This window comes from Bombus fervidus, chromosome 14 (genome assembly GCF_041682495.2).
Source record: "Bombus fervidus isolate BK054 chromosome 14, iyBomFerv1, whole genome shotgun sequence".
NCBI lineage: Eukaryota > Metazoa > Arthropoda > Insecta > Hymenoptera > Apidae > Bombus > Bombus fervidus.
This window is the reverse complement of record NC_091530.1, coordinates 560,375-582,104: the sequence shown is the minus strand read 5'-3', so window position 1 is coordinate 582,104 and position 21,730 is coordinate 560,375. Positions and strand designations below refer to the sequence as shown.

The following is a 21,730-nucleotide window of genomic DNA, read 5'->3' as shown; positions in this document are numbered from 1 at the left end:
TGGCCAGATCTCGACGAATCGAGGAACTTGCGTGGCGGAAACGGAAACGCGAACGCGAACGCGAGCTCGTCTTCGTAGAGAGAGCGCACGTTTCCTCGATTCGACGGTGGAACACGGCTACGCCGTAATTCCAGCGAGTCCGGCTAACCGGGCTAAATAATTCCGATTCGAGACACAGGACAGTGGCACGCTCATGTTTTATGCATAGGCCAGACCCGCGGTCCGCCACGCGTTACACGTGGTTGTAGCTTCCGCTGGAATCACGAATCGCGCCACCACTTAAACGCGTATCGGCTCTACCCACTGATTCCACGCTGTTCTCTCCCCTCGATATGCGTTCACGCGCTGCCTCTATCGGTGTATACCATACAGGATGGAACAATCTCCTGTTACGAACCGGTGTTGGAACGTTATTGGATGTCAAGCCGCGATACCGCGTCCCGAAACCAGACTTAGTTTCGCCGAATTGTCTCGACTAGTCGCGACTCCTTGAATTCCTAATATGTCGAAGAGTTTCGCGAGTTTCAGTTGTACTTGCTCCCAGTTGCGCGACTTAAAGCTAGAACTATCGAATACCTAAACCGAGACTACGCAGTAGTATAAACATAGCGCGATGAGGTTTAATTTCATCGAATTTCGCTGAATTCATCGTACTTTACTTATTGACAAAATATAATAAAATACGATACAAACACAATTGCGCGAATCTCTTATACGATCGCAAATGCTTGGTTCTCGCAAAAATTTATAATTACCTATTTTCTATATTATCGAAACGCATCTTTGAAATTTTCTTTTTTTTCCCAAACGATTTCAACGACAGCTTTCATCAGGCGTAAAGCATTACGTTAAACGTAAAATAAAATTGCGGCCACGATTTCCAGTCTAAACGCCAATTCTCACTTTCAACGTCACCAGCTGTATCTCGAGCGATTTTCCATTTTTCAACTTTCGACGATTTTCCCGACGATCTTCCCGACGATTTTCCCGATGATTTTCCCGACGATAACCAGAGTTTACACCAGCGCGACGCAGCGGAAAGCTGCCAAAAGTCCTCTTCTCGCGGAAACTTTGAATCCCATGATATTCACGGTACGATACGCGCTCAAGAGACGATCAGAATCGTCGAAAACGAATTCGTAAACGACGATGTACAACGAACCCGTGAAACTTAAATAGAACGCACGAATTCGCCGAGATCAATCTAGCAAACGTCGCGCATTTCGCGTCACTTTACATTGTTTTACAAAGTTGAATCACAGTGAAAATATTGCTACCGCAAATGTAGATTTGTCCATGTGTATAATAAATATATAAGGACAATCTATACACATTTTCGAATTGGTTTGAAACTTTATCGATACATATGGTCGCGATAATTGTATCTCGTTTGCTAATGATTATCAAGGTTTAACCTGATTTAACTAAATTTATATAAACAAGACATTTAATTTAATTACACACGTGTTACAAGTTTATCGTAACGTCGAACATATAAATTTTTGTTGGTCTAAGATTATTCCTGAAAGTTTTAAAAAACTAAAGAGAACAGTACGGATGAAATTTGAATCTAAAGGTACAGATTAACGTGTTGCTGCTCAAAGTTGAAACTCGATCGATGCCAAATGCGTGATTCGATCGGCATCAAGACGAATGTAGAAAGAGGGAAAGCCGGCTGTCATAAATTGTGTGGCTGATGCGCCAACAAAAGGAGCAACGCGCCGCGACAGATAACAGCGCAACAGCGTAACAGCGTAACAGCGTAACAGCGTAACAGCGTAACAGCGTAACAGCGGCGTGGTGCTCGTCCGGCACGATAATGCGCGCGCGTTTCATTACGCACCGTGGCGATCGATCGTGCTGCGCTGCATAAAACGCGTACACGTTATCAGCGTCGTGTTATCGAGCGACTGATTTATCATTACGAGGCAGCGTGTTCTCCGCTATCGGACGATGATCGACCGTTGTCGGTCTTTCCCGACGGGTTTTCTCTGCCGATATACGCGCGGTCAGAAGCTCAGCGGGGTCGAACGTTGTTCGACAACGATCGCGTAGGCATCACGACGTTTCGCGCGGTATACAACGCGAGTTTTTTCGTCGCGCGTACGTCAACGTATTCTATCCACGTATTCTAAAGCAGGATACACGTATCCGCTTTACGAGAATGTTTGGATCGTTCTCGAAAGATTATTTTTGAGTGGAAATTTTAGAATATCAGCGGCCATAAATATTATTAGTTTCTTTCATGCTCGATATCAAAATTATTAAACGAACATATCGCGTTATATTCTTGACGACTCTGATGAGTAGACTATGCATCTCGATGCATTTATGAGAAACTTCAAACTGCAGAAATGCGCACAATGCATACAATATACAAAAATATATAATATAAAATATCGAAAGTGGAATATTTAGTAGATGTTTATCTTTAGTCATGTTGGCGAAAATATAAAAATGCATAAAAATTCGCAGTCTAGCGATAATACCAATCCTCGTTTTCTTAACCACTCCGCTCTCCGTGCCTAAAATTCTTCGCGATGAAAATAATACGCTACAGTAGTAGCTTGCAAACTAATACCCGCTTTTTTTACAATGGACGTGCGTTCTTTCCTTGTCAGGTTTATTCTGCTTTCTCAACTCGTACTGTCAGGCTGTGAAATAACAGTCAGGAATGTATGTACGTAGATGAAAAACGCTACAGCCGGTAAGCAATAAAACTGTCTTTTTCTTTCGATGCTTCTTATTCCTACTTGTCGTTCATCCATCGAAAAAGTATTAGCAATAGAATTCCGTATCGGATACGAAACGGTATATTTGGTTGGAACGGTTTTACCGCTCGAAATACATTCTGTTCGTTAGTTTTTAAGTACACCGGATTTAATCGAACGTCACGCTATATTAAATCTCGGACAGAAATATGCCTCGTCGTAGTTATCCTTATCGGAGTAATCCATTTGGCGATCGTTAGCGCTAATCACGGCAAGTTGAAGTAATTCCATCGTCGAATTATCTGTCAAGTCATCGTGTTTCGAATTAGGCATTTCACGCCTACGTTTGTTGCACGCGAGCTCCCTTCAAATCCGACAACTATTCTGCTATACTCTGCAAGTATCGATTCTGTCTGTCATAACCGAAGAGTCGGAATGGTAAACGATACGAACGGCAATGAATATTTCCAGCACCTTCCAGCAAACGAGAAACGCGTTTCTGTTAATTTTACTATTTTCCGCCACGCGTGTCTCGTTCGGTAGACGAGCAACTTTTCCCGATAATTTTCTACCGATAATTATCGAAGCTACTCCGATCAAACCCAATTCCAAAACTATGTGTGATTCTGTTATCACAGATGCATCGACGTGTTGAATATAAATTCTTTATAGGATAACGTTTCAAAATCATGATTATTAAACGTTTAATTAACGTTACAATGATTTTCTAGGTTTACTTAAATTCCCAAAAGTGTCCTAATACTTACGAAAGGGAGCGTGTCATCGTTTCTTCATTTACCGTATCGTCGTTTTACAATTTCATAATTCCACGTCGAATAAGAAAATCGTAAAATTTTACTTGTTTTATTACTTATCTCGTTCGTGTTACGCGAGAGAATTCATTAGCCCCGCTAGCTTGAAACATGTGACGGGTAAAACTTCGCTAACAATATCGATCCAAGTGTGCAAGAGCAAGGATTTACTATATTCGTTTTATTCTTAAATTTCGCGACTTCGAAGCTTCTTGAAATTATAATGAGCGTAGGATTTCCGCAAGGTACCGCGGGATCACGAGTTGCTAAAGACACGGGGATACTAAAACGTTATAGAGATCGATCCCGCAGATACCAGGGTTTTTAGAGAGTTCTAGGGATATGGACGAGTCAACAGGCGAATATACGTGCTTTTAAAACTTTCGGAAGTCGTTTCATACTTTTCCGAAGATTCCAAGGATATCGATACTTGCCGGACTTCTTTATGTTTATGGAAATGTGAAAGCAGCAGAGTTCCGTGCGTCGGGGGATTTCGATGATTCGAACCTTCGATGGTACAACGCGTAGAACGATGCAGGGACACGCAGGAACGAATCCTGCACTCTCCAGAGAGCTTATAGGTGTATCGCTGGTTCCAAGATCCACGAGGTCTTCAGAGTCTCTAGGGTCCCTAGGAGGGTCTCTAAGTTCTTGGTGGTCTTGGAGAATTGTAGGATCTCCAAGGTGTTAGGGGTTTCCAAGGTCTCCAGAGCCAAAGGGTTTCCGAAGCTTCCGTGGTCTTCGTAGTCTCTAGAGTCCTCGAAATCTGTGAGTCGATCTTACATGTATCTCTTGTCCGTTACGTTACGTACGTTGGTCTTCGAATTATAGGCGATCGAAGAAAATGTTCACAGTTCTCGTTTCGTTTTCTTTTTACATCAAGAACGTTCCTCCTTGACAGTACTTTCCTAAAATTCATTAGATTTTCGTCTTTTTGGAACAAAAAAGATCTATCGCGCATTCGACCGGAGAATGCACGAGAAGAATGTACGACCTGCGAGAAAAGATAGAAAATGGATGTGAGATCGTTGGAAGAACACCTGGTATTTTCGAGCGAGTACGGAACTCGGTGTTCAGGCGCGCGGTAGCGTGTGCCGAGGCACGAAGATGACCACTTGTAAGATTCGTTTGATCATCTGTAACTCGAAAACTAAGGTACGTAGAACCCGTGTTCGAACGAACGTGTATTTACGATTCATCTTTTACGTATACACGTTGTTCCACGAATTGGCACATGCTTACACTTTGTCCCACAAAGTCGCGAATTTCATACGTGCATTTCCTTCTGGAAGGATTCCTATCAATTTCGATACATCCAGCGTAGTTATCGAGTTGCAGCAAGTTTATGATAATTGCATCGAAATCCATAATCGCAACTGCCACAAAATCGGTGTTTCCGATGGCAAATGCCACGTGTCTGCAGATAATCTTATTTCATAGTAGGAACGCGAAGTTGCTTCTGTTTAACTTCGCGCGATCTAAAATGTTTTGTATTCGCTTCTATGGACTTGGGAATGTTTGTATTATGTTCTACGAGTTTGAAGCTATTCGTACGCCGTTTCATGCCAAGAATTCACGATTCTCTTCTCGAATCGAGTCTCACACAGGTTCAGTGTCACCTGCGTCTAGTCTTACGAGTTCAAATTCGCCACCACTTCTCGTGTCCAACTTGTCGTCTGTATATTTGAAATTACTCGCTCCATGCTGTGTATATTTAGTTTCAGAAATTCAAGTTGGCTAGTCTCGTATCCAAAGGTCTCGTACAATATTACCACCCACCTTAGAACGAACCGAATCTCTGGAAAGTGGTCGTATAACTCGAAAACACGCGTTTGTTTCTTCTAAAACGCCGACGAACTCAATTCCAAAGGTAGACTCTACCTTTAAAAAAATTCGAATTTTCAGGCGAACGAAAACCTTCCAAGATTAATTTTTCTAAGACTTCCATCGATACTTAATAAGATTTTCTTCGCCGCGCTGCGTGTAAATAAAAAATCACGTACTCTCGTCGAAATGCGAAACGAATTTCACGTAGTCATTTTTACGGTTCATATATATTAAACTTTACGCGTTCTTTCGCCAACTCGTAGCTTGTCGCTAACTTGTAGCTCGCAGGTAATAATTTTTCATTTGCGAATTTCCTCGGGCATTACATTTTTTCCTCCGCGAGTTCAGGTATATATGCGAGTAACGAGAAGAAAGAGAAAAGAAAAGAACTGAAATTTCAGATTAAACGAACTATGAGTACGAGCACTTCCTTTCACGCTTATGAAACGAATTCTTCGATAATTAATTTAAAATTTAAGAGACAAGAAGAACGTGAATTAACTGTTCGTAATATCATCAAGAATTTTTAGAAAATAACAGAACATTTTCCAGTTATCGTATATTTGAAATTGGTCTCACTTGATAGACATTAGAGGAAAAAACAGCCACTTTATTTCCATTTAAACGCTTTAAATGGATTGGATATTGTCGCGCAGGGAAGTGTGAAAATTGGCTCTTTCGAAGGAAATTTTCTCTTTAATGACACTTCAAATGCTTCGAATAGAGTCGTGTAGTCTGTGCGCCACGAAATTCGACGTTCTCCAAATTTACGAAGAATCACCGAGTTCGAAGTTATTCATCGTTCGCTTAGGAAAAAGCTTCGGATTTTTGAAATTTTATTTCGTCGCGCAGCGTGCAAGTTAAAACACGCGGCTCCTCGATGCCGCTTGTATGACCGCATTGCGGATGCTGGCTGAAAGTCCTCGTTTTAAGCATGTGAAATATTTATCGTTGGATCTCTTTTTGGATCGCGTCAAAGGAATAAAGTGCCAGCGACTACGAGATATCGAAAATGTACATTTCCCAATTAAACTCTTGAAATATTTGTTCGCTGTAATTTATCAAATTAACGAAACGAAAAAAGATCAAATCGAACTTTTGATTACATAATATTTGGTCTAAGTTCATTTAGCTATTATCTCCCGCTTTTATAGCGAGCTTACAAAATATCGATAACGATACTTTTATCGACGTCTTTACGCTCGATCGCCGTGGACATTCGTTAACATTAACGTTGTAATTTAACGCAGCTTAGCTTTGATCAGGACTTATCGACGCGACTCCCATTATCCTTTCACCTGTAATCTCATGTTGTCGTTCTTCTTCCACAGAAACAAAGATTTGCGCGGTGAACGTTGCGAGAATCGACGAGATTCGAGGCAACCGCCCTTCATCACCGTTTCGCCCCTAAATAAATTTGAATCGCGTTCACGAAACAAAATGGCATACAGACTTTCCCACGAATGATTTCGCTGACATTCTTTAATCAACCTTGAAATGGTCACTTGGATTTTTCAGGTTTCGCGTAATTTTCTCACATTTTGAATATACAAAAGATGTATGTACGTAACTATGTAACTATCGATGAAATCTTTCGACTGCGATCCGGTATAATGGTCTATTTGTTCAAGTCTCGTTTGCACGTACATGTCTGAGTAATTTTCTAGTAATATCTTTGAAACAGTACTAGCACTGTGTAACATACCGCACCCATCGTTCCAATTTTAGCTCCATAAGCCGTCTTTTTATTCCCCTTCTTTGCCTCTTTCGTATATATAAAAAGATAGAGTCGCATACTTATGACGATTAAACGATCGAGTAACAAAATTCATTTTTAGATTTGCAGTGGTCATCGATTTCTCGCGGTCTAAGTCGCAGAGCCAAACGGACCGCGATACATAGCTCGAATCATCTTCGCTGCGGCAAACGGAATGGATAGGTTTTCCGCAGTCGTCGAATTCAAACCGCGTTTCCGTCTTGGAAGAAAGTCAGGTATACGGGCAGATGCTTGTCAGCCTTAACAGAGTTGGAAACGTGACCGTCAAAACGCGTTAGAATCTTTTCCGCGAAACGCGAATACGACGGGAAGGAGACACGTGTAATCTCTCTTCTCTTTTGTCCGCTTCGTGAACGTTTTTTCGAAGAATGGGTTAGGAGCGAGAGAGAGAGAGAGAGAGAGAGAGAGAGCAACATCCACTTTCGACTGCGAATTCGGAATTCGACTGCGTTTCCGATTTGACGACGTGAAATCGGCTGGAGGAAATAAGCTTAGCTTTTGGAGAAAGAAACGTGACCTTCTCGCCACGTCGGGATCCACGTGCTTTCTTCACGAACGTGGTTTCGCCTGTCTTGCCTTTCCTACGCCACGTTTCTATATTTTTTTCGTCCGACGGACAAACTTTTCCTGCAAGTTTATATTTCGACGAACGCGATTAAAGAAACGGAACGTATAATCCTAAATTATGAAAAATTAATATGAAAAAATTGCTACTGGTATTTATGAATTTTAGTTTCAATTTTACTAAAACGAAAGAAACGTTAAAATCTAAAATTTCACGGGTCGCAGTGGGATCGGATAGAGATTCGTTTTACTTGTTTAACTTTTCACGTTGCCTAGTTTCGAGAAACGAATCGAAATGGAAACATATAGGTTTGTAGGAAGGTTGATAAATCATCGATGCAACCTTAAAACAAGCTATCAAAGTTACTATCGAAGAATTTCGAAAAAGAATGCGACGATTCGATGTAACGAATAAACAAGTTGCCAGCGGAACATCGCGCAAGCTCGTTTGCTGTCGATTCGTTGAAACGATGCCTCAAAGATACATGCACGTTATTACGTTGCAAAAGCAATTACGTCGCCGGTAATAATGACACGGTTCGATGACGTTTTAAAGACCCACATCAGGGAAGATTATCGTGAAATCCTTTAATGTCTGTCGGCGAATACCAGTGGTATCGTATTCGGGTACGTGAAAGCAGAAACGAGAGCTAGTTAACGTACTTTCGTATTACGAGCGACGATAATCCATAGACCGTGAACTATAACCACACAGATAACTCGATGACCACTGCCACTCGCTTGGCAAATTTTCTGAAAATCGTTTAATCTTTTTGTATCTAAAATAAAAACGATGTTTCTAATTAAAAAGGAGAATTCGCAGTTTGTAACGTACGACGAACGTTAGATGAAATTGCAAGCGATGGTACGATAACGCGTTATAGTTATATTATAACGCAATTTAAATTTGGCTGGCTTCGGTGTACGGAAACGATGGAGCGAACGAAAAGGAGAAAGATAAAAAAACGAGTTGAAAAAGTTTTACGGCGTAGAACTCGTAGAAAACGAAAAAAGTGAGCAAAAAAAGAATCTCGCAAGCAGAAATTCGTGGCGCTGCATGCCGATGGACAGCTTGGACAGATGGATTTGCCGCTTTCTGGCTATACGACGGCGCGATACAATGATCCACGTAAGTTTTCATTATTCGTGGAATAGCTGCGTGTCTTCTTTAGAATTAGAGAATTCACGGAACTGTTTCTTCTCTCCGTCGTTTTATCTTATCATTATTTTCTTTAAGACACGAGTTTCGGCGAGAGGAAGTTTATGAAAACGCATCTGTCGTTCCAATTAAATGCAAATTTCAAGGAATACGAACGCGTGGTACGCGCATAAAATGAAAAATTTCTTATTATCGAAATGAGAAATGAAAAATGAAAAAAGCGAGAAATAGGATAGATAGACACGTGTACGAAGAAGACGCGGCCGATGATGGATGGATCCAGCGAGATGATTTACGGTGGCCACCTAATCTACAAGTGGAAATTCTCTAGTTGCTTAGCGGTAACACGTTGTTAGGTGATTGAAATTAATTACTCGAATAAACCGCATCACGCAGGCACTTTGGTTGCGAATATTATTGCGCGTGTACATAGGTGGATAGGTAGCCGTATCTACCGGTCCTTGACGTTATGAGGTTCAATTACAAACAGTTTTCAGCTTTAATTACGGAAAGTTTAGAATTTTACTGTACATTATGAATATCATCACATTATGAATATTTCTGAATATACGTAGAAGATCGTTAGACTTATCGTTTCCAAATCACTAGTTATTACTAGTTATCTAGAATTATTAATGAAGTTATTCGATAATTTTTGGAGCCTATCCTCAACGGAACGAATTACAAACACAGTTCGGTTCGGTTAACCTGAGAAACATAAATTTGATCGGGGTAACCCAGGAATTTCAATATCTTTCAGACTGTCTATCGTGTGTCTACTCTGACTCGATTTTATGTAATAAATATTTCCAATAAGTTTCGTTCTGTCAAAAATCGGACTGAACTTAATGCGGAGATGAACCGATGGTTGGTTTCATAGTTTGCTCTACCAAAATATAACAAGCTATTTGCCTGTATTTCTAAGCAAAATGTGTAATTTGATATGCTATTCGCGCATGTTTTCCAACTAGTTTAATTCGAAACACAAATTTCGAATTAACGTAGCTGACAAGAAAAGTTCGCGCGTGTCTTATGTCCACCGTAATTTGCTGCTCTGTTTTCGTTATTCAACAGCGCGTAACGTACGTTACTCGGTATTCGATCTCAAATATCCTACCTGCCCAAAAAACGAGCAAAAAGGAGTTTCTTCAACTTACACAGCCTGTAGCTCTTGTGTAAACATTCCTGTACGCGACATCTAATCAAAGAGAAGATAAATTCGAAAGCAATTAAAGGTAATTCGAGTCGTGTTAGACGAACCCTGGCGTATTTGCGAAACGAGTGAAGAACGGTTTCCCGATCAAACATTAAAACTATCTCTGTCTCCGTGGTGGTTGAATCGTAGGGTACGCCGCGTTGCGCCGGAAGGTAGGTATGTTAAATTTTAGATTACCGAGTGCAAATCAATTTGTGGCGCGGAAGGACGTCACGGCTGCTCGCATCGTAATTACGCTGGTAATAAGAAGGAAAACGGTCGCAATTACCCTGCCGAAGACGAAGACGAAGACGAAGACGAAGACGAAGACGAAGACGACGATGAATTTACATAGTCGCGACATTTAGGATTTATAACCGTGCGCAATCTGAATTTCATGGAAACTAATTCCGCGGCTCGTTTAATGGAGTCTTCCCTCGCGTGGCATAGATCGCCGCGTTGATTCTATCCGTCTCGATCTCGTTCGTTTTACGCACGCGCCATTGTCCTGTGTCATTCTCACGCGATTCATTAGTTAATCAAAAGCGTGATTCAACGCGACGCAACCAGTTGGCCACCGTCGATTTAGTTCGCGTACTATTCTTGTAAACGCGCTTGTTTTCTGCGTGACAAGGTGGACAGCGACTCGACGTCTAGTTAAAGTGGAAATCAGGGCGTGAAAATGCTGCATTTTTTTTTTTTTTTTTTTTAGTTCTTTGTTTCCCGAGTGTGGACAACTGTTTGAATTTATAGCGACAAGTATAGATCTAGCAGCTCTAGGTAGAGCTGCGTACTTTCGTAAGTAATTTGGCAGCAACGGAGAACGAGATCTACGAATCGCAGTGTCCGTTCTTTTATATATCATTTTGTATATGCTACAATGAAATAAAAATGTTGGATTATTTACTCGAGTATCAAGTTTCCATAAAATGAAATTCTTAGCAGGTTCTTGGCTTGTACAGGCTGTTCTCCATAGCGGTGTATCTTGTTACCTTGATCTTACCGTATCTGTTTTATGTCAAGAATATGCCATAATCATAGGAGTGTGATAGATGGAAAATTAATAAATCCGGTGATAGATCGACGTGGCTCGTCGAAATCCAGCGCACGGATGACGCGATTATAGGTGATTCTAGCGTATCGCAGGTTCTGGGCTCTTGAACAGCCCCTGTCGCGATTGTTCGACCGACTCGATATTCTCGATACGATGCTCTATGGATCGTTCGTGTCGTACGATTCTGATTAATGAGAGAACGCGAGTGTGTTCGCTCTTCGGTCGAACGTCAAAGGGAACGTGAACCCGGTGGAGGATGTTTGATCTCCTCGATTGTCCAATGATTACACTTCTATCGAAACCCTCTGTCATCTATTTCGATGATTTTATGTAATGTATAATGGTGTCACGTGTCAAACAAATATATTAAAAATTATGGGAATAACGCGTGACGAAGAGATCGTCGACGACAGATGATAAGCAGACCGCGGCTGTTCATGCCATTTATTGAAAATTTAAAGGCGCAAAATAAATATAAGAATATGAAATATTCGGAGCACAGTGCTGTGATCGTAATATTTAGTCAGCCAACTGAATTGAATTTTTATCTCGTTCTTCCGTGTATAAGTGTTTTCTGTTTAACGACAAATTATTTTATTAGGCTCGAAATTGGATTTTTATTAATTTATTCGTTTCCGTTATTCTTAATTCGGCCGGCCGTCAACTTTGGTAGAGTAATTGATTTTTATTCATGTATGTATTTGTTTCGTTTACTCGCCTCGATACTCGCAGATTATTATCAGCCGATATAGGTTTCCGATTGATTAACTAGCTCGTCACGTTTCAAACATACACGTACAATGTCTAATGAACGTAATATGCACGAACATAAATGACGATCATAAAGCGTATATTAATATCAGCTCGTTACCGGGCTGTCTTTAACGAAGTTTGTTACGGTAATAATAAAATAGAATAATAAATTTTCGTGAAATTCAAGAACTTGTATATGCACGAATAATATTACGAAATATAATAGACAAGACGATATTTCGATTCGATCGTCGGATGAATTTTTAATATCGTTGTACGGTTCTTAATCGTTGAACGACAAACGCTAACGATAAACGCAAGGCCAATTACCGAAATTAACGAAAGATCGAAGTTTAGACGACCATCTGCCTGGTTCGCCTAAATCAAGGTCGGTCCTTGATGCTTTAGTTTTATAATTCGACCGATGGGATATTTGGAAAAACGATGTCGCGATGAAAAATTCGTAGCCACGTACCTGTATGAGAGTCGGACGCCGATAGGTAAACGAGACAGCAAGTCGTTAGGAGCCGAAGGAGCCACATGACACTACACATGATTGCCCGATGCGTGGCTCCTCCCTTCCTTATCTGTTCCCGCTGCTGCGGTTCGCGTACCGCTGCCTCGACATTCCTGTCATCTGAAACACACGACCGGATATCACGATAGTTTCAGCTGCATCCATGCATCAACGGGGCTTCGACTTATCTCCAAGCCGCATTCGAAGCCTTTCTGTTCGCACACATCGATTAACTTTGCGAGCAGATTCGGTGAAACGTGTAATAGGTCGCGTAGTTCGATCATCCTGTCTGTTAAAATCAAATTCCATGGAAGCTCGAGAAATACTTGCTTGCTTTTCGTATCGTTGCTAGTTTTTTTAACGCGATAATAGAAAAATACGTTAAAATACGTTACGTATGTACGATGATTGCACGAGTTGTGTAATTTTTGAAGAAGATTCTTTGCTGTGTTTAATTTCGGCGGAGGTAGTTTTTCATCGGATCGATAACATTTCAGGGTTTCCCAAAACGAAATGGCGAGCAGACGATGTTCGAATGGTTGAAACGAGAGAGAAGAGTATAGGAGAGGAGAGCTTCGATGCCATGGCCATAACGTAATTAACTGGTTTTATTTTAGCGGGCGCGGAACGGCCGGTTGGCCTGCTAATATGAAAGTATCGCGGACTCCGCGGGGATTAACTTCTGAAACTTTCCCACGGGCAGCGTGCGCGGATTTTAATTAAAGTATAATTAAGCACCGTTGGACGGGGAATTCGTTGAAAGAAACAAAGAATCGACGTGGCGCTCTCTGTTCTAGTTCGTCGTTTTCCATCGTAATCTCGTAAACCAAAGAGAACGCGACGAACTTTCGGGATACCCGGTGATCAGTTGTTTTAAGAACTTTAACGCGTTTAACGCGTAATTACCTTTGATCTATCCGAACAACGGTACACGTGTACAGTCGACGTTCTTGATCAAATTTACTCAGAGTTCGTCCAAATTAATTTACCCGTTACGTGTAAACGTGATCCACGTGTATAAATAAGCATCATCTTGAATTTATCCTTCCTACAATTTTCATTTTAAACACATATCCTTCTATCCTCCGATGAAACGTTTTGCTTTTTATCGCTAATCTACGACAGCGATTCCCCAAATTACGTTTCCGTTCGTGGTTCTAGAAAAGATCTGGAGAAAATGTAAAAAATATCTCTTCTCGCGATCGACAATCGCTGAGTGGGCAATGTCCACGAGGACGAAACAAAAAATCCACGGATCGCACAACCACTGCTAGCGAAATCAATCCTAAATGGTGAACGTGGTGTTACGTAGCCTTCGGCTGCGAGCAACTGTACGTGTACCGTCGTTTTTCGCGTCGTTTCTCTCATCTGCCGGGCCTTCGATTCTTCGCGACAAGGTTTGCCAAGGTTCCATCGGTTTGATCGGCATGGCATCGGTTCGAAACGAAAGATTCCAGTCACGAACGAGCTTCTTGCCTAGCTATGGCTATATACTACGATATTTGAATAAAAGTTGCGGTTCGGTTAACACGTATTTACAGCGTTGACTCGGAAGGTTCGCGTGCGATTTTATTTGCACGCCGTCGCTGGGAACCTAGGCTTTCAGCGTTGTTCCTTTCACGTCACCTACCGAACACGGATTTCTTTTATCGGCCACGCGATAGAGACGCTTTCTACCTCCGAGCATGGAGACATTTAACTTTGACGTTCGATTCGGATATCCTAATCGAATTTTCAGCCGAGTTTTCAGCCAGACTTCGCTCGTACGACGCCGTGAAGAAGATGTCGTCGAAAATCGAACGCAATCAACCAGAGTTTGTTAGATTTTATTTGGCAACGGGAAATTGCGTCAAAGTAACTATATTATTCTTTAATGCGCCAGTGTGAAATTCATCCACACGTATTCACTCACGTTCGTAGGCATTACATATACTTTGTAAAAACAAGATAATACAGTACAATTTCTTCTCTTTTGCGCTTTTCGACCATCGCTTTAACGCATTCTGGAAGTCGCGTTTGTCTTTTTTATTCGTTCGATCGAGATTTTAGCAAAACTTTTCCGAGCGTGGCACGAAATCTTTTGAATTCTGAAATTCAGGTTTGAAAATTGCGAGAACCAATGCTTGTGATTCTTGTTTGTTATCGAAATATAGTTTCTCTTGCAACTGTTATTTTGCACGAATAAAAAGTCGACTGTCACGTTTTATATAAAATCAGAAATTGTCCTAATACTTATGAACAGACGAATAATATGTATCTAGCTAGATAAATTTCAGCTGTGCTACCGCTCCCTACAGAGTTGGTAGTCCGATGCTTTCGGGCCGCCCCAAGTAGTCGGGTTATTACCCGCTATTGCTCCATATTTCCAGGCTTAGTCGGAAAAAGTCGGATGAAAATTCGCTCGAGCTCCCGCGATATCTAACATTTAATATAGCGTTACATTTTTTATATGTAATATAAAACATATAAGCTAAAGTTTTACTTTTACTCGGAATTTGAAAATGTATGCTATATAATGTTGTAGCGCCAAGTAGATACATAGAAGAAAATTCTTTCGGGAGGTTTGAACGTGGAACAGTAATAAAAGTGTGTAAACGTATAAATATATCCTTTAATGCTTTTGTTTTAAGTTAATATTTACAAAGCATAGGTTGTTCGTTCAAACGTTTGATCGCGTCGTGTTTCGAAATTTCTATGATCCTACGATTTCTATGTAATACGACGATTAAGTAATTTAAACGTTTGCTGCTTACCTAGACGATTGTGGAAATTTTACTTTAATCGCGTGGGAATTTAAATTTCGTTGGAAATTTACATAATTTTATCCCTTGTACGAACGAAGAATCAACATAATCGTATTTAAATGTCTTTTTCGATGTTAATGAAAATTTAGAGTTCGGACTAACCATAAGCGTGAAACCGTTCTATTATTGATTGTTATTTCGAATATTTCATAGATTGAAAGGTTCGACTCTTGGTCAGAGATACGTTCGATTTAAAACGTTCTCGTGACAATATACTACCGCGAGGCTCTATTAATTCCCGGGAAAGATATTTTTGTTTCACGTGGAGACGATGCGAAGTCCGGAACCAACGTATCGTCGAAATTTATTTGTCCGTAGAATTAACCTGTCTTTCTTTCTCAACTACTCGACGACTTCTAGCCCTGATCCCTGCCAAGAACGCTCACACACTCGAACCATGCTTCGTATATTATTCTACACACACCTATCTATCTAGCCACATATATCGTTAATTTTGTCCTCTTTCCAGCAGCTACTTCCGCCCTATCAAGTTCGGCAGTTTTTCATGGTTTCGTAGGACTTTCCTCGAGGGAGAAGCGCGCGTTCGGAATTCTAATTCAACATTTCTAATATCACGGGCTGCAAACTGTCTTAAAATCGGTTGGAGGATGAACAGAAACCGTGTATCGACTCTTTGATAAATTAACCTCGAAGGTCTGCGAAAATCGAGGGAACGTTGCCGTTTAAACGCGAGGGCTGGATAACGTATAAGCGATGCGTTGCCATAAGCATGAATATCACGGGGATAAAGGTACACGAGTTCTCGTTTAAGACGCTGCAATCGCTGACTATACGCGACTATAAAGGAAACGAATTCTCCGCGTTTCGCTGACAAAACGGATCAACAGCCTTGCAAGTGTTTCTCCTCGTGCGTTCGAGGCTGATAATTAATACGATAGAATAGCGCGAATGCGGTAATTACAATTCGAGATTCCAGATTGAAACTCAGAAATCAAACCGATCAACTGCAATTTTTATCGATCTTTTAATTTCATTTTATGATCAGTATTCGGTCGTCGAGAGACAAACGATTTACTTTTTCAAGTTCGATTCATCGCGATTCGAAGGTGAATTTAAATTGTATTCTCCTTACGAACTTTTCCACTGCAACCAGAGTTGGCTTTTCAAGTTTCCATTGGTTTTCAACTATCTAAAAATCAGTCCGCCATATTCACCTTTCAGAAACGTTATAACCTGTCGAATCGTCGATCGAAACTAATAGGGATCGCGCGCGAAACGACAGTATTCACCGCACACACGAGTAAAAGTCTGCCTTTATTAAAGTCTCGTTTAGCGATGGAACAGCGGCAAAAGGGCCAGCTAGAATCGTTGCGAGAAATCAAAATTACTCGAACGACGGCCGGTTAACGAGAACCGTATCGATATTGTAAATTTCGTTTCGACTCGGATTTCGAAATCAACTCCGTTCGATTTTCTTGCCTTCCATTTCCTCCCTCGCTCGCGTTTCATTTTCGAAAGCACGATTTCCACGTTCATCGTTTTCGCGTTTCGATCGCTAATCTCCGATCCAATTTGTCCGCTTTAACATCGTTTAACTTCTATACACGTGCGTGAACCGCTAATTATTTAGCCGGATTTCATCGTTCAATTAACTATGAGTTCTCTTCAGTCGGAAAATTCGCATCGATCTCGTCTCGTTCGATGATCGCATATCCCACTTTTGTTCGACAAATTTTTTTAATATTCCAGTTTGTTTCGTTTCGGTCAGTTTTACTTTCCATCGTAACGTTCGTCCCCGTTTTCTTCTTTTTTCTTTTTCCTATTGGATGTTCAACGTACTATTTCGAGATGTTTTTATTAACTCGCTAGTTTTTTATTCCTCTTTTATCGGCCAGGTTAAGTATTTACGTTTTTCTATTGTTTCGTCTTTGGTACGGCACAAATGTCGCAACGATTAATTGTATAACGTATTTAACTAAGTTCTGTTTTTGTTTGAAAGTTGTATGGTCATTATTCACGACTGTCTTTTAGCGGAGAACGTATAGAAAGTCAGAGTTGAAAAGCGCCGTTTTCACCAGCTTCGGAATATTCGAACGAATGCGTTAATTGTTCGTTCCTCTTTCCTTTTGCTGTCGAACAATGTCACGAAACGTTGTCTACGTTTCGCTGAAAATTCTACATAAATAGAATTTATTCCCGATACGTATGAAATTTGATGCGACTGATTCGTTTAGCTCGACTATACGGATTCGACTAAAAAGTTATACCGGAGCAAGCGAAGAACTTTTCTCTTTGTTCTCTTTGCCTTCAGTAAATTTTAACCAAACCAAACCCAATTCCCAATATACCAATTTAATTCACTTACGACTGATTTCCACTGATTTCAAACTTCGTACAAACAAAATAATTTGATCTCCTCCTACCGTTACGTTCCAGCTTGTCCATTATCGTTAACAAACCATTCCCTTAATTATTCTGCTTTCTTTCTTTTCACCATACTGTCCCATATTTTACTAATGATTAACAGCCATACAGAGCAGGTCCGGTTAATTCAACAGTTTGGCGCACCGACCGAAACTGCATGCATCGACGTGTTATCAACTTTGTGAAATAATTACACAACTATCTGGAAGGGAGAGTATAAACTCGGTAAGCAAGTTTAAACGAACCTGACAGATTGACGCGTACCTTTAAAATAAACATCCAGCGAATATTCACCGCGTCTAGCTTATGTCGCTTTACGCGATAAAGAAACCCTGTTTGACACGCATGGAGATAAATAGAACGCCGAAGAAAAATGCATTTTCGTAAATAAAAGAGAAAGGTTGTAATATAACAAAAAGTTGTCACACGAAAATTTGAAACGATGTATTAGAAAATTGAAATTTACCATTTAATTTCGAATTATCGATCTTCTCAACGCGTCGATGTTACAAATTTTTCGAAAACGAAGAAACGAAGGAATTTTTGTCCTTTTCTTCGGAATTTGTATTGTCATTTATTAAACGGCCCTTTTAGTAAGCTCTTTTATTTAATCTCTCGAACGAAGTAGTTTTTGAAGGCAGGAATATTAGTTCGTCGGTGATCTAACTTTGATATTCAAAAGATTACGGTCGAGAGAAGTTAAGTTACCGAAGATGGTACGAAATATAGCACGAGCTCGTTAGTTAGTAACGTACTTTGCTTTATGGTAAAACTTTGCACTTACAAACGAAATTAACCTAGGTGAAACCACTTTTAATCAACGGATGTTTCCTTATTTGTTAATCTTCCTTATTATTTAGGTCTCTGATTAATCAATTATTCTGTTCGACGATTTCGTTTGCTTTTAATCGTCTACGTACTCGCGCATAAAGCGCGTATCGTGCAGGCAAGTCTTTCAAAACTTAGAGAAATTGCCAAGAATTTCTCAACTTCGTTGCATAGATAAAATTAATGTTCAATTTTCAAGAGACGGACGATGTACTTCGTATTATCTCTACTATCTATCGCAAGTATTAATTTTTCACAAAAGTTTCTTTCGTTTTACAAGGAAACGATAAATTAAAATTATTTTTCTCTATTTTTCGATTTATGAACTAAATCGGTGTAACGTTTATATCGTATTCTCGTTTTACGCGTGATCGGTTTTTTACGGGTCAAAGTGGTTAACTTTACTTTCTGAAATCGTCGAATTGTTCTATTTCCACCTTGATCGACGCTTATCTTATATAATTTCATCGATTTTCTCTATTTTTCGTTTCGTGGAGTTAACCACCGACTGGACAAACGAGCGACGCGCACGATAATCTTTCGAATATAACCGTATAGGTACATAGCGTTACCAAGCAGGATTACTTCATCTACGAAACCCGATCGCTCCAAGTAGCGAATAATCCTATAGCCACGTACGATCATTCGGCAACTATCTACTTAACTACGACTACGAGATGAATAAAAGCAGAAGAACAAAATTTTGGCTTGAAATTGATGCTGCAATTTCGTCGTAACCTTAATTAAACGTTGGCCGATTCGTCGTACAGTAACCGGTTCTCCGATGGGATCGGTTAAATCGCCAACGTCGGTGCGGTTAAGCACCAGGAAAATGGCGAAGGGAAGAAAGTTGGCCAAGAAGTAAGTATCTGCCGGTGAAAAAAGAGGGAAGAACGTTGGAAGATTGCAGGAACTGTGGAGAGGCGAAGAAAAATGAAGCAAAGAAGGAGGAAGAACGGAGGCAAAACAGAAGCTCGTAGAGCAAGAGAGGGAACGCTCACGGCTCGAAAAGATAAAGCTGCATGGAACTTTTTAACCCTAACTGGGCGAGGCAGAGGCCTTACGGCAGGGGATGAACTTGGATAAGTTTAATACCGATGCTACAGGGTTACTTCTATTGCGATGGAAACGACGGGGACTGGTTTACGGTCGGATTCGCCCACAGTTTCTTTTCCGTTTGGTTCGATGAAAGATAACGGTTTGAGGAAGAGGGGTTCGATCGGAGAATCGTCGTAATAATTGCTTTGTATATACGCACGCGATATTCAATTTTCCTACTTAAAGAAAAGAATAATATTCGGGGGATATTCGTTGACTTTGAGTTAACTTTCTGCCTAATCAAAATCTCGTGATATTTTATGTCGGAGACGAATTCGAGCCACGATATAACGATTTTTCATCGATAACGCTACGAACAGAGTCACGTATGTATCCACTTTCGGTGAATTACGAGACGTACAACGCATAAATTATCGACCGTACAAGATAGATCGAACGATGTAAGTGATAAAAAAGAAATACAAGAATTTTAATAATCGTATAATAAAGATCAATTTGTTCTCATGTATTACATACATAATACGATAAAATTACCAAAACGAACAGAATGATAGGATAATTTTAGATATTGACATTTACGTTCTCGCGAAATTAATGTTTCTCCAAAGTATGATATAAGCTAGCTAGCTTATACAAGATAGATCATTTATCTATAGCAGCGGATAATTTATGACAGCTTTAAACGATGGCACGATGAAAAATAAAGTATTGTCGATTCGAAATCGAGTAGATCGCGTTTGAGATAAACTTGTATCCAGCCGTCCAGTTCAATAACGATACATGCTTGCTTTCGTCGATTACACGATCTCAAGTGTGTTCAAGAGGGCCCATGATTTATGAATGACGACGATATCTTCTATCGATTTATAGACAAGTTCCGGCTACTAATTCGGAATGAAATATAGAGGATTTAAATTTCGAAAGATCGAAGAGAAACACGCGACTTTTCGACTTTATGGGATACAGAATATATAAACATACGTATATGTAGCAAAATCTATCGTCTTTGTCCTAGAACGTGATCAAGAATTTTAGTTAACTGGCATCAAACTTTTTTTTCTTTTTGTCCTTTTTGTACGTGTGCTTTGGGTACCGAATAGTATCCTTCTCGAACATAAGTGCGTGATTTAAAGGTAGATTAGAAGAGGTTCTTCCGCCACGATTTTTCCTTCTCGAGTTGTTTTTCCGTCTCCCAAGATTTCTCTGCGAGATTCGAGCGATTCGCCAATCTCACCGAAACGAGTGCCTTTTGGTAAAAAGGATAATGTAAAGGATAAAACGCTATTGCGTAGCTTGTTAATATCAACGTCGATATTTTATTAGAGTTATGTTACGGAGCTATTTGTTAGTGATCTGGATACGCGCGCGAGCAAGAAAATCGCAGCATTGCCTTTTGTCAAGAAAATTTGTAACTTATTATTAATTTAAAAGATCTGTTAATCGCTCCACTTCAAAATTAATCGCGCACGTAATTGATAATACAGAACATTTTTCAGAGAAGAAAGGAAACGTATTTCATTTGGCGGTTTTAGCATCTGCAAATATGGAGTTAACTCTTGATCGTTTCGTGATACATACTTTGCCAAGAATGTTTAATCGGCGATATAGATAGGCTATTCGTTATTTTAACCATCGATCGATTTAATCCGCAAGGTATGCACGAGAGTGGATGAGATCACGCAATTCAAAGTAACACCATTATGTCAGTGGGAGTTTTACGCTTTCTAACGGATTTTTGTGTTCGGCCAAAGGCAGACGAGTCAAAAGAATTCCTCGATGATTAATAGCCTTTCTTAAAACGCCTACTCCATCGTTCTCTATAATTAGGTTGCCCCTGTCTAATCTCTGCGCGATGATTCATATTTCGAGAGTAACGTAATTAACGTTGCTCGATAACTTTTTCCAATATTTTTTACGTCTGTAATCTTGTTGCATTTTCGATCTCATCGTAGTCCTATCATAATTTTAATAACATTTAGTTTCATAAACCTATTACTATATAGGTATATGGTAGAAGTTAAATTGCTTTCTCCGTTGAATTTTATGATAAATGTTCTACGATATTTGTTTGACAAATTATAAAGTACCTCTCGTGATACTAATTGGTAAAAGAAGGCTAACCTGTAAAGAGGCAGTTTTTCTATCAATATCAAGATCTGAAATATATCAGCAAGTGCACGAAGTTGCTTAAATATTTTTGAAATAATTTTGAAAAAAAAAAAAAAAAAATAGAAATGAACGATATTTTGCGAAATGAGAAGTACGTTAAGATAATTTTTAACGCA

The 21,730-nt window shown here is 40.0% G+C and overlaps 1 protein-coding gene and 1 long non-coding RNA gene across 9 annotated transcripts in view; one reads left to right on the top strand and one right to left on the bottom strand.

Annotated features, from left to right (window-relative positions):
* Positions 1-21,730, top strand: part of LOC139994522 (uncharacterized) — a 342,661-nt gene that overhangs the window by 42,654 nt on the left and 278,277 nt on the right. The window lies entirely within an intron of this gene.
* LOC139994516 (zwei Ig domain protein zig-8) overlaps positions 1-21,730 on the bottom strand; it is a 235,678-nt gene that overhangs the window by 30,954 nt on the left and 182,994 nt on the right. For 5 of the 8 annotated variants that reach the window (XM_072017255.1, XM_072017260.1, XM_072017259.1 and 2 more), the window contains one exon: positions 12,328-12,489. The exons of the other annotated variants lie outside the window; for them this stretch is intronic. In XM_072017255.1, coding sequence (XP_071873356.1) covers positions 12,328-12,406 — 79 coding nt within the window. In that variant the 5' untranslated portion in view covers positions 12,407-12,489. The remainder of the gene's footprint in view (positions 1-12,327; positions 12,490-21,730) is intronic. 8 annotated transcript variants of the gene reach the window in all.